Genomic DNA, 15,922 nt, shown 5'->3' on the forward strand with positions numbered 1-15,922 from the left:
CCATAATAAATGCTAAATATAATTACTGGAATAATTTTGCAAATAATCTCTACAGAGAAACACATGAGCCAATTATACATAAAGTCATAAGCCACATCTGTGGGGAAAAAACTTCCCCCAACCCACTCCTGTATGAGCTTATACATAATAATACCCATTATGACAATGATAATGAAAAAGCTAAGCTATTTGCAACACTTTTTGTTAATAAGCTAACATCAAATAATTATAGCAAAATGCCCCCAATTCTTGGGTTCTATGAACCCAAGTTACCAACCTCGCCCAGGATCCGAGTATATAACCAGCCCATTTTCAATCCAGGAAATGAACAATGCAATACATCATATTAGGACCAAGACTAGTGGCAGCTATGACAGTATACACCCTACATGGATAAAGAATCTCACCCCTTCATACAAACAGGAACTTATAAGTTGTTGTAATCATTCTTGTGCTTCATCAGTATTCTCCACTATCTGGAAATCTTCGTCCCTTCTACCCATCCTACAGATAAATAAACCCCAATATAACCCTGAGTCTTAAAGGCCTATAATGACTACTCCTGTGATGGGGAACAAAATGATATATTACCGACTCCTCTGGTTTGTTGAAAAAAATAATATGATCCCTCACACTCAAACTAGCTTCAGGAAACACCATTCCTCAACAGATGCTTTCATATTGTTAACAAATGCAATAAATGAATCATTCTCAAAAAATAATGTCCTAGTTGCAGCTTTCCTAGATTTTGAAGGGGCATATGACAATGTGAACCACCAAATCCTTTTAATTAAACTTGCTAACCTTGGACTACCCCCGAAGATAGTATCTTTTATAAAATATTTCATAGAATTGCGAAGTTTCATTGTTTGTGTAAGTTCAGCCTCTTCACCCCAAAAGACAATAACCAAAGTTCTTCTTCAGGGAGCAGTCCTCAGCTGCCTCCTCTTTGTCCTCTATCTCTGGGACATGAACCTCCCCCACACGAATCTACAATATGCCGATGATCTGGTACTATGGTCATCTGGCAACACCTTTGAGATTGCACAGTCAACGCTGCAAAAGTCACTTTTCCAATTTGAAATTCAGATTTAACATTCAGATTTACCCATTGCACCTACCAAGTCAAAAATAATCCAATTTCATCGAAAGCGAAATCACGTTAATGCAAGACTAACTCTAAATGGAACAACTATTCCAGAAGATAATCATATTATTTACCTACGTCTCACGCTTGACCAAAAACTTAATTTCCACCTCCACATTCCAAACACAATAAAAAAATGCTATGGAAAAACAATTATAATAAAAAGACGTCTTTCCACACCCTGGGGATGTAAGGAGAAAACCTTACTCCAATTTTATAAATCACATATAAGACCCCATATTGACTATGGGCTCATCGTCTATGGTGCATGTACAAAGACCCAGATGCAAAAAATTGAAGCAATACAAAACGATATAATATGTTTCATGTTAGGTCTTAGGAAACCCACAAGCACCAAATTTCTGCTTATGGAGAGTAGATTAACAACAATAAGGGAAAGACGTAGCTTTCTCTTGATAAAACATCTTACAAAAATTGAATCAAATAGCTCACACACCCTACATAATTGGTTAAGAAATCCAGCCATGTATAGAGGCATTGCAAATGAGTATGCCAATATTCAGAAGAAGTTTCCTGTACCCGCAAAGTCTATTGCACCTAATTTCCCCCCATCCCCTCCATGGAATTGGTCAATCCCCATATTAAATACTGATTTCTCAAAATGGACTAAAGATTTAACCCCCATCGCTTTTGTCCAGAAATCATTTGCTGAACTTAATACACTTACTTATAAAAACCCTACCCAATTATTTGTTGATGGGTTTAAAAAGAATGAAAAGCTACCAAGTGGTACTTTCCTTCCTCACCTAAATATCGTACTGGGTGAGAAACTGTACAATAATGTATCTATAATATCCGCTTAGTTAAATGCCTTAGTCACGGAATTAGAACACCTTATGGAAAACAAATTCTTGATTGCTAATTCAAATAATATTATAGTTTATTCTGACTCCTTATCAAGCCTTGAGTTGCTGTCTTCAGCTCCTCAGTATAAGCTGGATATTGACACTTATCATTGTCTTAGTATTATAGATAATCTTGCTTCAAGTGGCATAAGAACTTATCTTCAGTATATTCCTAGCCACTCTGGTATAAGTGGTAATCATCAGGTTGATGAAATAGCAAAAAAATGCTATAAATATTGACCAGCCAAATGTGAGACCAATCCCCATTAGAGATATTTACTAATGGAGACTATCAGATATTATGTTTAATAAGAAAATCTTACTCCTTCCACCCTTCCCAATAAGTATTTTTCTAAAATTTATCATAGAATTCGTTCTGGAACAAATGGACTAAACTTTCTTGCATTCTCGTATCAGTTTCCTAATTCAAGTGGTACAGTTCCCCTGTCCTCTCTTTGCAGGTTTTGTATTATGAATAATGAAACAATTGACCACAGCCTATTTGAATGTAATAAGCTGACGTCTGCACAGCATACTTTGCATTGTAAACTGTTAAAGTGCTTCAAACACCACGAAATCTCACTATCAGCCAAGAGCCTAGCCGACTATACCTGCACACAGAACACAGAAATCGATTTCTATCATCTTATATTTGAACTCCTTGAGTCAAAAGATCTACTGAAAGATATCTGTGAATATCTAATAAATAAGAGACAACGAAGCCAGTAGCTCTGTAGCCCAAAGAGGGAAGCAAAAGGAAAAGGGCTAAATATTATGATCTGAAAAACCCACCTGCTGTGAAATAGATGAAGAAGAAGAAGACCATCCTAGCCGAGTGGATAGCCGTCGTAGCCAATTGGATAGCGCTCTGTCTGTGCTTTGTCTGAAGGATCGGGGTTCGGTTCCTCGTGTCGCCGGTTATTTCATTTGGGACGGGGTCAGTGGCGTAACTATGAGCTCAGCCAGAGTCAGCCCAGCTCTAAAATGGGTACCTGGGGAAATCTGGGGAAAGTAAGCTGGAAGGGTGTGCAAAAGCACAGGATGGCTGGCCCCTAACCCCCATTGCGCCTCCTGGCTGAAGGGCCATGAAACGGAAATCAGCACCACCAGTAAGGACTGTAATAGTTCAATGTTGTATCACTTAGTTTTTTAGCCAGGGTTCACCAGAAACGTTTTAGTCTAAATTTAGTCAAAGCACAGTTATCAAACTCAAGAACACACTTAACATGACCGGGGTAAGAGTTACATGATCTCCATCTCAGGTAAAGTTGAATGCTTGTTGTCCTAGAGGTGGATTCCAATCTAACTGCTGCTTTTTTTTAAATTGAAGAGTGTTTTAGGACATTTATTGATTGTTTGCAATATTATTGAGGTGGTATATATTTGAAATAATTTAGCTAGTTTTTAGAATTCTTAAAATTTTGATTTTTTGTAGTTTAAATGGTTAAAATGAATTGTAAATCTTAAATTTGTATATAGCTACCTGCGCACAGGGTTGGGGAGATTCCCATAATTTTGGACCAAAGGGCTGCTAAGGAAAGTTTGTGTCCAAAAAATTATCCTTTGTTTTTTCAACATTGGGGAAATCCTCTAACCTCCCCCCCCCATTTAATGCCAAATCCTTTGTGGACCAATCATTTTATGCTTAATTACATTCTATTGTAATATTATAGTGAAGAAAGAAGAAAAACCAGAAGCAATATTTTTGTTTGTTTTTCACAATTTATTAATTTATTAGTAAATAATATTATGTAAAGGAACGGTCATTCCAAGAGCAAACATATATATTGTAGCCTATATTATACCCTTTATACATTACAGTTAAAAAGATAAAAAAATTTAAGTAGTTTAGGTTTCAAGAAGTGCCATATTTATTTGTTATTATATTCGAAAACACAAAATAAAATAAGTGGTTTTGGTGTCTCAGTGCCATATTTATTTATAACTATTCATTGTTAGTATTTATCAATAATAATATTAAAAAACTGTATATTAACAATAATTAGCTATATTAATATTAATAATAATAAACTCACTCCCTGAGGAACTGTATACACTGTAGTCAGTGTGCAAGACGTAAGTTACCACACGGTAAGTTACCATGGGCTAGCTTACCCGGTAATGGTAAGTTTTAGGTCAAACTTACTGGTAAGTTTAACAAGTGGTAAGCTTAAGTTTTTGTTGAACAAAAATATTCTCAATTGAAAGAAATCCATCCCTAAGAGAGCTATCACTTCACTAAAATCGATTGTAAAAAAAATTTCATTCATCAGATTCAATGCATGAGTCATACCCCTTTGAGCTTATGCCAATATTCGTCTGTCGGACTACCTCTTTGTCATTTTGTGCCTGAGTAAAAAAAAGAAAAGAAAAAAGGGGATACGCGATGAGTCAGTCAGTCTTAATTTGGTGATTTTTTTACTTTGACTGGCTATCTTTAACTATTGGATAAATAATTGGTGAATTATATATCCGGCTATAATGCAGGTAGTAAGGCCTATTAAAAAAAAAATATTCCAGTCCAATCTCTTCTAATCTAGCATTGCAATGTTGACACAGCAGCAATTAGTACCCAAACATAAATCTGTCACATCATCCCATTAGATTCTTAATTATTTCTGGATGAAGCGTCGTTATAAGGAGGTTTCCTCAAAATCAAATTGAATCATTTCTTTGGAATCTTGGTTTTCAAATGGATACTTATGCTGGCTTTTGCCAGTGTTTTGACGTTTTATCTTATTTTACGATCTTAGCCAAGTCTACCTCAATGTCTTCAGTTGTTTTCCATGCTCTCTATCCGTTCATCACTGCATATGTTTATCAAATACTTTTCATGATTTGTTGCATTCGTTAGTATTGGGTAAAAAAACGCACATTTGATTTTTGATTTGTTAAACTTCTATTGTTACCAGCTTTTATTCTGCTTGGTGCATTATGTTACGTAAGTTTTTCTTCTATAAAGGCTATGCAGTTAAGGTATCAAAAAGGAAGGTTTGTCAATATAGAATTTTATTAATGTAAAATTATTGCAGCTTTTTCTTAAAGGTAAGATTATATGACGGGTAAAACTGTGGTTTCGAATAGATTGGACAGTTTAGCGCATGGATTTGAGCCAGAAAAAAGTCTAGCAATGCGCGAAATGTGGGAACCTTTACCGTCTATGTCGATCGATAGAAGGTGTGATATCAAGGGTATTCAGGATATCAGAAAAGTGCTTTTTGATGATGTGAAACTGGATCAGTTAACAGCTTGCCTGAAATTCTTGAAGCCAATTTCACTTGGCTGCCGCTTCTTTGAAGGAGAGGAAGCTCTTGCTTTGTTTGTCATCCCGTACTTCAGTTTGCTACAGCAGCATTTCCAGGAGACACTACCGTTTTTGCCAGTCTCAAAGGCCGAGGAAAGGAAAATTCATAAGTATCTAGAAAATAAGAGAATATTTGTATATGATCCCGCCCTGGCTTCAGCTACTCTACTTGATCCGCTTTTTGGTACAAACTCACTGACACGGGATGAGTTTATGGATCTAGTAAGTCAAATCAATGAGCTTGCTAAATTTTCTGTCTATTTCGGAAGGATGGTGAATCACCATTGGTGATTCATTTAACGAAAGATCTGAAGCTGTCTTTGTCGGGGTTTTGAACACAGAACTCTGTTGCTACATTTTCAAATGTGGCCCATTTTCGTAATCATTGTACTTTGAGACTGCAAAAGCTGTCGAATCGGCATCTTGTTGGTGGGCTGCTTTTTTGCGAAGTTGGGGCTTAAGGGGGTGACTGCAAAAATCCCAACAATTTGTGTTACTGTAGCCTCCTGCGACAGACTCTGGTCAGGTCATGGACTAGTACAGACCCACCGTTGGAACCAAATCAAGCATGAAACAGCGAACAAAATCATAATGGTCCGTCAGTCACTCAATAGCAAAAAAAAAATGAGCATCGCCGTGCAGCTTCGAAAATGCCTGGACCTTGACGTGAAAGGCTGGAACGAATGTTCACACTGCCATCATGTCTTTTTATCAATAGTTCACTGCCACGTGACAGCACCAGATGAGAAGGAGGAGGAGCAGCTGCAGCAGCTCTAGCTTATCTCTTATAAAGAATTATCTGAAGCCTAAAGTGCAATGTTTTATAATTTTTTCCCCCTTGCAAACGAAGTAGGAAATAAACAAATAAAATGATTCAAAAATAATATTTTTTTCTTATCAATCTGTCAGAGAAGAGAGAATATTTTCTTTTAAATTCAGGGGTATTTGAAACTTACCCCTTATGTGATAACAAAAGTTACCGGTAATTTATTCGGTAAGAGTAAGTTTTGAAACTTACCGGTAAATATTGCACACTAATTATAGTCTTTGTCATTATAGTAAAAAATAGGTAATTAAAACAAATTTTGATTTCTTAAACTGTTGAATTTATTTATTATTACTTTTTGTTATTTATTACTAATATTATCTATTATTTTTATATGATTACTCTAGAATGAATTTTCCAGAGCAACCTCCTGCAATTAATACAGTATCGGTTTACAATCAACAGCAATGATTTACATTTATTTATGTAATTTTTGGACAGTACAATTTTTAGCCAGAGCTGGAACCATGTGGCATCATATAGATCAAGAAGTCATTCTCTGTAATGAGGACTTACTCACCTTTATTTGTTTATCTATTATGACTGATAATTGCTTTTTTTCATACTTATTTATTATTATTTGGATTTTGTTATTATTACCATGCTATTTACCCAAAGTTTAATTCTTAGAGGAACCTCCTGCAAATAACATAATAGTCCAATCGTTGACATATATTTATGTCATTAAGGACTGCAAAATTTTGAGCCAGAGCTGGAACCGTATGGCCTCACATTGATCAAGAAGCCATTCTTTGTCTTATAGATAAGGACTTAGTCAATGTTATTTATTTATCTATTATTTTCATTTATTTATCTTTTTTTCATACTTATTTATTATTATTTGAATTTTGTTATTATTATCATGCTATTTACCCTAAGTTTAATTCTCAGAGGAACCTCCTGCAAATAACATAATAATCCAATCATTGACATATATTTATGTCATTAAGGACCACAAAATTTTGAGCCAGAGCTGGAACCTTATGGCTTCACATTGATCAAGAAGCCATTCTCTGTCTTATAGATAAGGACTTAGTCAATGTTATTTATTTATCCATTATTACTGGTCACTGCTTTTTTTTATTCTTATCTATTATTATTAGGATTTTGTTATTATTATTATTTGGCTATTTACCCATGGTTTAATTCTCAGAGCAACCTCCTGCAAATAACATAATAAGCCAATCATTGAAATATAATGTCATTAAGAACTGCAAAATTTTGAGCCAGAGCTGGAACCTTATGGCTTCACATTGATTAAGAAGCCATTCTCTGTCTTATAGTAGATAAGGACTTAGTCAATGTTATTTATTTATCCATTATTACTGGTCACTGCTTTTTTTTTATTCTTATCTATTATTATTAGGATTTTGTTATTATTATTATTTGGCTATATACCCATGGTCTAATTCTCAGAGCAACCTCCTGCAAATAATATAATAATCCAGTCATCGGCTTATATTTAATTCTTTATATATTTAATTCATTTAGGACTGCAAGATTTTGAGCCAGAAAACGAATCATATGACTTAATATGGATACAATGGGTACTCCTCTATTTAACAGATGAAGATTTGGTCAGTTTTCTAAAACGATGCAAGTGAGTATTACTCACCTTTGTCTAGGGTATATAACTATCTAGTGTGTAAGTATTATTTATTTTTTCCACACGCGTGACTTCCAACCAGCATCATTACCTTTAATTACCTTAAATCGCACTTGCTTGCGATATAGACGAGTCCAGTGTACGCCACACGTACGCCGCACATCATATCCCGTGATGTCGTCAAAATCCCCTTTGAGGTTGGAAATGGATACTCAATAGCAAAGGAAATAATATCTGGCAGACATTCAACAAAGACCTAGAACATGGCTTCTGCTGACACGGGTTTTGTTTGATAAGGGTAGGCTGAAGATTGCCGAAGAGGTTGTCACAGACAGATCATGCTGGACAGCATAAGTCACAACTTCTTCACTGTTATGGTGCAACCACCCTCGGACTTTTAGCACTCTACTAGAAACAACGGGTAATACAGGTTTTTACAATAATACCTTTGAATACACGGCTTAAGTTCTACAGCAAATATCTTTGAATCCACAAATATATATTTACCAAGTACGAATGAATTGGAAATGGATTTCTGATGTTCTTACCTGCAGCCCCTTACCAACTTGGAAATGGAGACCCTGCGGCCAGAGAAAGAATCTGGCAGGCACTCATGAACAACCGGGACAAATAAAACACCCATGTCTTTTATTACTTTTTATCATTAATAAGACTCGTACTGTTATATTATGATTTAAAACATGTGGACTTTGCATTTGTATTTAGCATTACGAGGTAGATTAGTATTGTTTTGAGTCCACCAAGTATCCATATATGTGCTGGAAGGCAAGATTTTAGTTCTTTTCTAAACATTTCAGGTCGGTATTTCACTTGATCAAAGGGACAAGTTTTGGTCAAAACCATCATTTAGATTCTGTATTTTTGTACCTTGCTTTGTTCAAGGACCCGTTGACTTTTTTTTTCTTTTTTTTTTATACAAAGCTCAACGATTTTGTCTCTTTGACAATCTAAACCAGCCTGAATTAGTGTAATCTAACCAGAAAGGCCACAATTAACTGGGACACATGGGTGGTTTTTACTGACAGGAGTGTTGTTTTGGCAAGGTTAAGCTGAAAAATGCAGAAGAGACTGCCACTGACATATCATGTTGGACAACACAAATCATCCCTTCATCTGTTCGTTTTGGGGAGGATAGATCTCCCGATTTGGTACAAAATTTTCTCAGTTCTCAATTTGTGTCTCTGTGCACCAACATAAATTGGGTTGCAATAAAGGAGAATGGGTTCACGAGAAGACTTGTTTCTTTTTTTTTTAAATTAAACTTTCAAAAATGGATCTACGGCCATAATTAAATCCCAGAAGTATTTAAGTTCCTTCTTATACATTTTTCCTAAAGGACAGTGGAAAATCGTTGCATTAATGAAAACTTTAAAAACGGAAGATAAAGTTCTATTTACATTTCGTCTCTTTTTGTTACAAAGCCAAGAAAATTTACCATCCTATCACAACTTCCACTCAAACAGTGGGTTCTTATGAAGATTAATTAAAAAAACTTTTTCCACAAAATGAGTTTTTCAAAGAAAAGTAAAGAACTCCATTAAACAAAAAATCAGCAAAAATAAAATCAAATAATCTACCAAGCTCGAAACTACCACAAATCAGCATCGATAAATAAATGAAACCTAAAACCAACAGAAATTACAATAAAGAACCGAGTCAAAATCAAAACGAGCACAAATTAACAAAAGCTGGGCGCAAAACCCCTATGCCATTCCAAGGCCAGATAATAACTTACACCTTACTGGAAGAAAATATAAATGTTTTAAATTTTTTAAATATAATAAATAAAATAATTTTAACATTTTGATTACTAAATATCAGTATATGTATATTAAACTGACAATGCACATTCATTTGTATTTTTTCAGTAAAGTGCAAATTTTCGTAGTTCGTATCGAACTTCGAAAGGGGCTCATTCGATTGAAAATAGAAAGGGCTGATGCCCTTTTTGATAGTCGAAAGTGGTTGGGGGCAACTAATCCCCCTTCTACTCCCACCCTCCCATTTTCCCATTATGTTTAAAAACTAAATGTTGCCTTAAGATTATGTGTTATTTTTTATTAGATTATGTGATTATGTGTATATTAAAGTGTTATTTTCTTTTTCCCTGAAAAGACTATATCAATGTAAATCGAACAGAAAATAATTAAAAAAACTTTTTCCACAAAATAAGTTTTTCAAAGAAAAGTAAGGAACTTTCGATACGAAGTGCCCTAGTCTAAACAACAACAACAACAAATATTACTAATCAATTTCGACTGTTAAAAAGGGCACTAGCCCTTTAAATTTCAAATCGAATGAGCCCTTTTCTGAAGTTTCTGCGACAACGCCTTCGATAAAACCTTATATGCCCCGCGGGCATAACTTAAAACTCTTGCCCTAAGGGCTGTGGCGGAGTATTTTCCTCAAAAACATATTTTCTATTTGGAAATCAACTACGCTGAAAAAAAGGGCTATCTCAAAATTTTGTTGGGATCTTTTCGGGAGAATGATGGGTGTGGGGGAGGGGGCTAGTTGCCCTCCAATCACTTTTGAATATTAAAAAGAGCAATAGCCCGTTGAATTTCCAATTGAATGAGCTTTTTTTGAAGTTTCTACGACAACGCCTTCTATAAAACATTAAGTGCCCTCTGGGCATAACTTAAAATCCTTGCTCCGAGGGCTGTGGGGGAGTGTCCTCCTCAAAAACATATTTTCTATCCGGAAATCAACTACGATAACCAAAATAGCTATCTAAAAAATTTTAATGGATGGATTGGGGAGAATTATGGGCGTGGAGGGGGCTAGTTCCCCAACAATCACTTTTGATTATTAAAAACGGCACTAGTCCTTTAAATTTCCAATCTAATGAGCTTTTTTAACGTTTCTAGAACGGCTACCTCTATAAGAACATTATATTCCCCCTGGGCAAATCTTAAAACGCTTGACATGAGGGTTGTAGGGGAATATCCCTCTCAAAAACATATTTTCTATCTGGAAATCAAGTAGCCTACGCTAAACAAAATGGCTATCTCAAAATTTTGGTTGGATGTGTTTGGGTGTATGATGGATGTGAGGGGGGGGGCTAGTTGCCCTCCAATCACTTTTGACTATTAAAAAGGGCTCTAGCCCTATGAATTTCCAATTAAATGAGCCCCTTTTGAAGTTTCTATGACAACGCCTTCTATAAAAACTTTATATACCCCAGGACATAACTTAAAACCCTTGCCCTGAGGGTTGTTGGGGAGTGTCCTCCTCAAAAACAAATTTTCTATCTGGAAATCAACTACGCTGAACAAAATGACTATCTCAAAATTTGGATTGGATGTGTGTGGGCGAATGATGGGCATGGGGGAGGTGCTAGTTCCCCTCCAATCACTTTCGACTATTAAGAAGGGAACTAGCCCTTTGAATTTCCAATCGAATGAGCCTGTTCTGAAGTTTCTCGACAACGCCTTCTTATAAAAACCTTATATGCCTCCAGGGCATAACTTAAAACCCTTGCCCTGAGGGTTGTGGGGGAGTGTCTTCCTAAAAAACATATTTTCTATCTGGAAATCAACTAGCCTACGCTGAACAAAATGGCTATCTCAAAATTCTGATTGGATGTGTTTGGGGGAATGGGCGTGGGGGGGCTAGTTGCCCTCCAATCACTTTCAACTATTAAAAAGGGCACTAGCCCTATAAATTCCAAATTGAATGAGCCTGTTTTGAAGTTTCTACGACAACGCCTTCTATAAAAACCTTACATGCCCCCAGGGCATAACTTAAAACCTTTGACCTGAGGGTTGTGGGGGAGTGTCCTCCTCAAAAACACATTTTCTATTTGGAAATCAGCTACACTGAACAAAATGGCTATCTCACAATTTTGATTGGATGTGTTTGGGTTAATGATGGGCGTGGGGGGGTCTAGTTGCCCTCCAATCACTCTGGACTATTAAAAAGGGCACTAGCCCTTTCGAATGAGGTTTTTTGAAGTTTCTACGACAGCGTCTTCTATAAAAACCTTATATGCCCCCAGGGCATAACTTAAAACCCTTGCTCCGAGGGTTGTGGGGGAGTCTCCTCCTCAAAAACACATTTTCTATCTTGAAATCAACTACACTGAACAAAATGGCTATCTCAAAATTTTGATTGGATGTGTTTGGGGGAACGATAGGCGTGGGGGGGACTAGTTGCCCTTCAATCACTATCGACTATTAAAAAGGGCACTAGCTCATTAAATTTCTTATAGGCTAAGACCGTGTAAAGGTTTATACAACAAAACTTTCTATAAAAACCTCATGTCCCCCTCGGACGTATATGACAACATCTGTTTTGAGGGTTGTGGGAACGTGATGTCTCCAAAAACATAATTTCTCTCTGGAAGTCAACTATGCTGAACAAAATGGGTATCTCATAATTTTGATTGGATGTGTTTGGGGGAATGATGGGCGGGGCTAGTTGCCCTCCAATCACTTTCGACTATTAAAAAGGGCACTATCCCTTTGAATTTCCAATCGAACGAGCCTGTTTTGAAGTTTCTACGACAACGCCTTCTATAAAAACCTTATATGCCCCAGGGCATAACCTAAAACCCTTGCCCTGAGGGTTATGGGGGATTGCCCTCCTCAAAAACACATTTCCTATCTGGAAATCAACTACGCTGAACAAAATGGCTATCTCAAAATTTCGATTGGATGTGTTTGGGGGAATGATTGGCATGAGGGGGGCTAGTTGCCCTCCAATCACTTTCTACTATTAAAAGCGGCACCAGAACTCTCGATTTCCAATCGAATGAACCGCTTTTGAAGTCTCTACGACGACCCCTTTTATATGAAGTGCCCTGCTTAAAAAAAAAGAAGTAAACTGTACATTGTGTCAACATTGATCTTATATTCCCTCAGGGCATAACTGAAAACCCTTGCCCCGAGGGTTTTGGGGGAGTGTTCTCCTCAAAAATATATTTTCTATCTGGAAATCGACTACGCCGAACAAAATGACTATCTCAAAATTGTGATTGGATGTGTTTGGGGAAATGATGGGATTGGGGGGGGCTAGTTGCCCTCCAATCAGTTTCGAATATTAAAAAGGGCACTAGCCACTCCAATTTCCAATCGAATGAGCCCTTTTTGAAGTTTCTACGACAACTTCTTCGATACGAAGTGCCCGGGTATGGAGAAAAAAAAAACACATTGTGCCCACATCGTTCTTTACTTAGGCAGCGCGCGAGGCCTATGATAAAGCAATACTGCTTGAATTTATGTGGGGGTGGAGAACTAATCTTCAAACATTAGTCTTCCACATAAGAGCGGAGTGCAAAGACTTAATAACGATTTTTGCCAGAAACTTGCCCTAAGCGGGGTGCCATTTAGGGAGGAAAAGGAAGGCAATTGGTCCCATGTATTTCGAAAAATATCCTTTTTGAGTCATTAAAACTGAATAAACTTACCTTCTGCTTATTTTAGAAGAACCACTGGAGGGGGGGGGCGCTCCCTTTTAGGTTTCAAAGATAATTTTTTATCATCTTAGAAAAAAAAAATCGAAAATGTCCTCCTTCCCCCATAAATTTTGGAAAATGTCTCTTTCTATTCTCATTAAAAAAATATTGAACCCCTCCCCTTAGATTAAAAAAAAAACTTTTTTGAATATTTATTAGAAAAATTGAAAAAAATACTTGTCCTCCTCCACTACATTTTTGCGAATTGGCAAAGGTGAGTCTTTCTGAGCGTTACAAATATTTGCATTTTTGTATACTTATTATATTTAGTGGAAACTGCTTGTGCTAAATTAACCATTGGGAAATACTTCTACTATAATGGTGAAACTTTCATAAAGGGATTTACCAGCTCAAATTCTCTGCTTATAAGGCTTGGGAGATTCAGTGAAGTTTAAGCCTAAAAAAAGAAATTTGGTTTATAATTAGGTTCTTGGAACCTCCTTGTCATTACATATGATTCTGGTATGAACAAATTCTAACCCATAATTTTTGTCGTTTTCATTGTAGTCAACAAGGGTATTCACATGATTCAAGCCTTATAACGCGCTAAACAAAAGTCATGAGGTTTAATCCGCTTAAGCGTGACCTCTCATGCCCGGATCCGTGGTACCCTACCGCCTCAACCTCTGTGATTCTCGGAGGTACTTTCAGTATCGACTGTTCATTTAGCGCGCACATCGCCGGTCTAGTGAAAAAAGGTAGTTGTACACAATGATTACTAATAACCTAGCGCCGACTGGGTTTATCACAGTTAGCTGAAGACAGTTTACGTCACACATGTGCGCCCTATCCTAGAATAAAAATGTCATGTGTGGGGCCCTCAGGCTCATAGTATTGACCACCTAGGTGAAGATCTGGAGGTCATTCAAAAGTGATATTGACACTAAGCCTGAAATACAGATCTTATGAGGCTGCCCTTAGTAGCTTACGACTGCCAACGTTGCGTGATAGGCGCCTGCAGTTGATGTTCAATTTTGGGGAGTCCCTTCTTTCGTCCCACAAACACCGTTCGTTGCTTCACCCACCTGCGCCTAAGTAAGAAGAAAGCTAAGTGACGAACTTGAAGACCCTCTAGCCCTAGCTTGGGATATCGATATTAGACTGCCCGTTAGCTGCACAGCGATAGTCTAGCTGCACATTTTTATTAATCTAGTACGATTTCGCTCTCGTTTTCTGTCTATTTCGGTCAATCTCTGGGTCGGGAACTTTTTCTTGTTGTTTCTGGACTTACAAATACATAACGTTTGTTACAAAAACATAACAAATTACTGCAAAATTTAAAAATTACTCTTAGAATGGAGTATTTTGAAAGAAGGGATGGGGGACTTGAGAGCCAGGGCTAATTAGAGTAAAGCCAAAGTAGAAATGTCAAGACAGATCAGTTCTGTGAGCCATTTAAAGGTAATTCAAGACTCAAAAATTATTCTGACCAACCATGTCCACAATACGGGAAATATGTTGAAGTAAATGCTGAAATAAATGCCAAAATAAGGATGAAAGATATCAAATAGAAAAAAGAAGTAATGTAGTTTTAATATCAAGCAAGTTTAGATTAAGCTAATTTGCTGGGTCTGATCAAGGTATTCCTAAAGTTAAGCAGTGTTTAACCTCCATCAATCTTGTACTTTTTTTATTCCTTTGCTTATTTACATTTTAATTATTACTTATTTACTGTTTTATTTACTTTTTTTGCTTATTTAATTTTTACTTTTATTTATTTTTAAATTTATTTTTTGCTTATTTACTGTTTTATTCCTTTGCTTGTTTACTCTTTAATCTTTCATCTTTGTTAAAGAAAATGTCACTTCGAGTCCAGATACAGAACCAGACCACGAAGACTCTTCGCGGCCTTACTTTTTTTTTATTTACTATTTAATTTGCTAATTTACTTTTTTGCTTGTTTACTTTTTACCTTTATTTACTGTTTTGCTTATTTACTTTTATTTATTTTTTAATTTACTTTTTGCTGTTTTATTCCTTTGCTTGTTTACTCTTTAATGTTTCTGTATTATTTTAGAAAGGCGTTGAAACCCCGGGGCATCATCGTTGTTAAAGAAAATGTCACTTCGAGCCCAGATCCAGAACCAGACCACGAAGACTCTTCAGTTACAAGACCTGAAGAAACGTTAGAAGATTTATTTTGTCGAGCGTCCTTACGAATCATAAAGAAGCAACAACAGCATAGATTTCCTCAGGAATTATTTAAAGTTCAAATGTATGCCTTGCGTCCTGATCAATAAAAGTTTTTTACTTTTGTATGTAGATTTATTTCAAATTATTACAAGTTTTTACTTTTAATTAATATATTGGATGAAAAGATTATGTCTATTGAAAAGATTATTCCTTTGCTTTTTAATTTGCTTATTTACTTTTTTGTTTACTTTTTACCTTTATTTACTTTTTTGCTTATTTACATTTATTTACTTTTTGCTGTTTTATTCCTTTACTTGTTTACTTGTTTGCTTGTAACGGTTACCGCTTACGCAATTTGCTAGATCTATTACCCGTACAGAATCACATGGTCTACTGAATGTCAGAATTTTATACCAAAATATTTAAATCGGTTTATGTCGGGTATCCGTTTGATAGACAACTTGTTGGGAAGCATTGTCGGGAAGCTTGGATGAAAAGATTATTCTCTATAATGGCTGTAAGCTAACATGAGAATGTTAATAAAAAAGATGGGATACATGC

The 15,922-nt window shown here is 36.1% G+C and overlaps 1 protein-coding gene across 1 annotated transcript in view; it reads left to right on the forward strand.

Moving 5' to 3' along the window:
- LOC148941880 (N-terminal Xaa-Pro-Lys N-methyltransferase 1-like) overlaps window positions 1-15,484 on the forward strand; it is a 29,924-nt gene extending 14,440 nt beyond the window's left edge. The window contains exons 3-4 of the mRNA XM_089103674.1: window positions 7,635-7,743; window positions 15,246-15,484. Coding sequence (XP_088959800.1) covers window positions 7,635-7,743; window positions 15,246-15,468 — 332 coding nt within the window. The 3' untranslated portion in view covers window positions 15,469-15,484. The remainder of the gene's footprint in view (window positions 1-7,634; window positions 7,744-15,245) is intronic.
- Window positions 15,485-15,922: the final 438 nt, after the last annotated feature.

Source organism: Artemia sp. Qi Xiang Cuo, chromosome 17, assembly GCF_049724085.1.
Source record: "Artemia sp. Qi Xiang Cuo chromosome 17, ASM4972408v1, whole genome shotgun sequence".
Taxonomy (NCBI): domain Eukaryota; kingdom Metazoa; phylum Arthropoda; class Branchiopoda; order Anostraca; family Artemiidae; genus Artemia; species Artemia sp. Qi Xiang Cuo.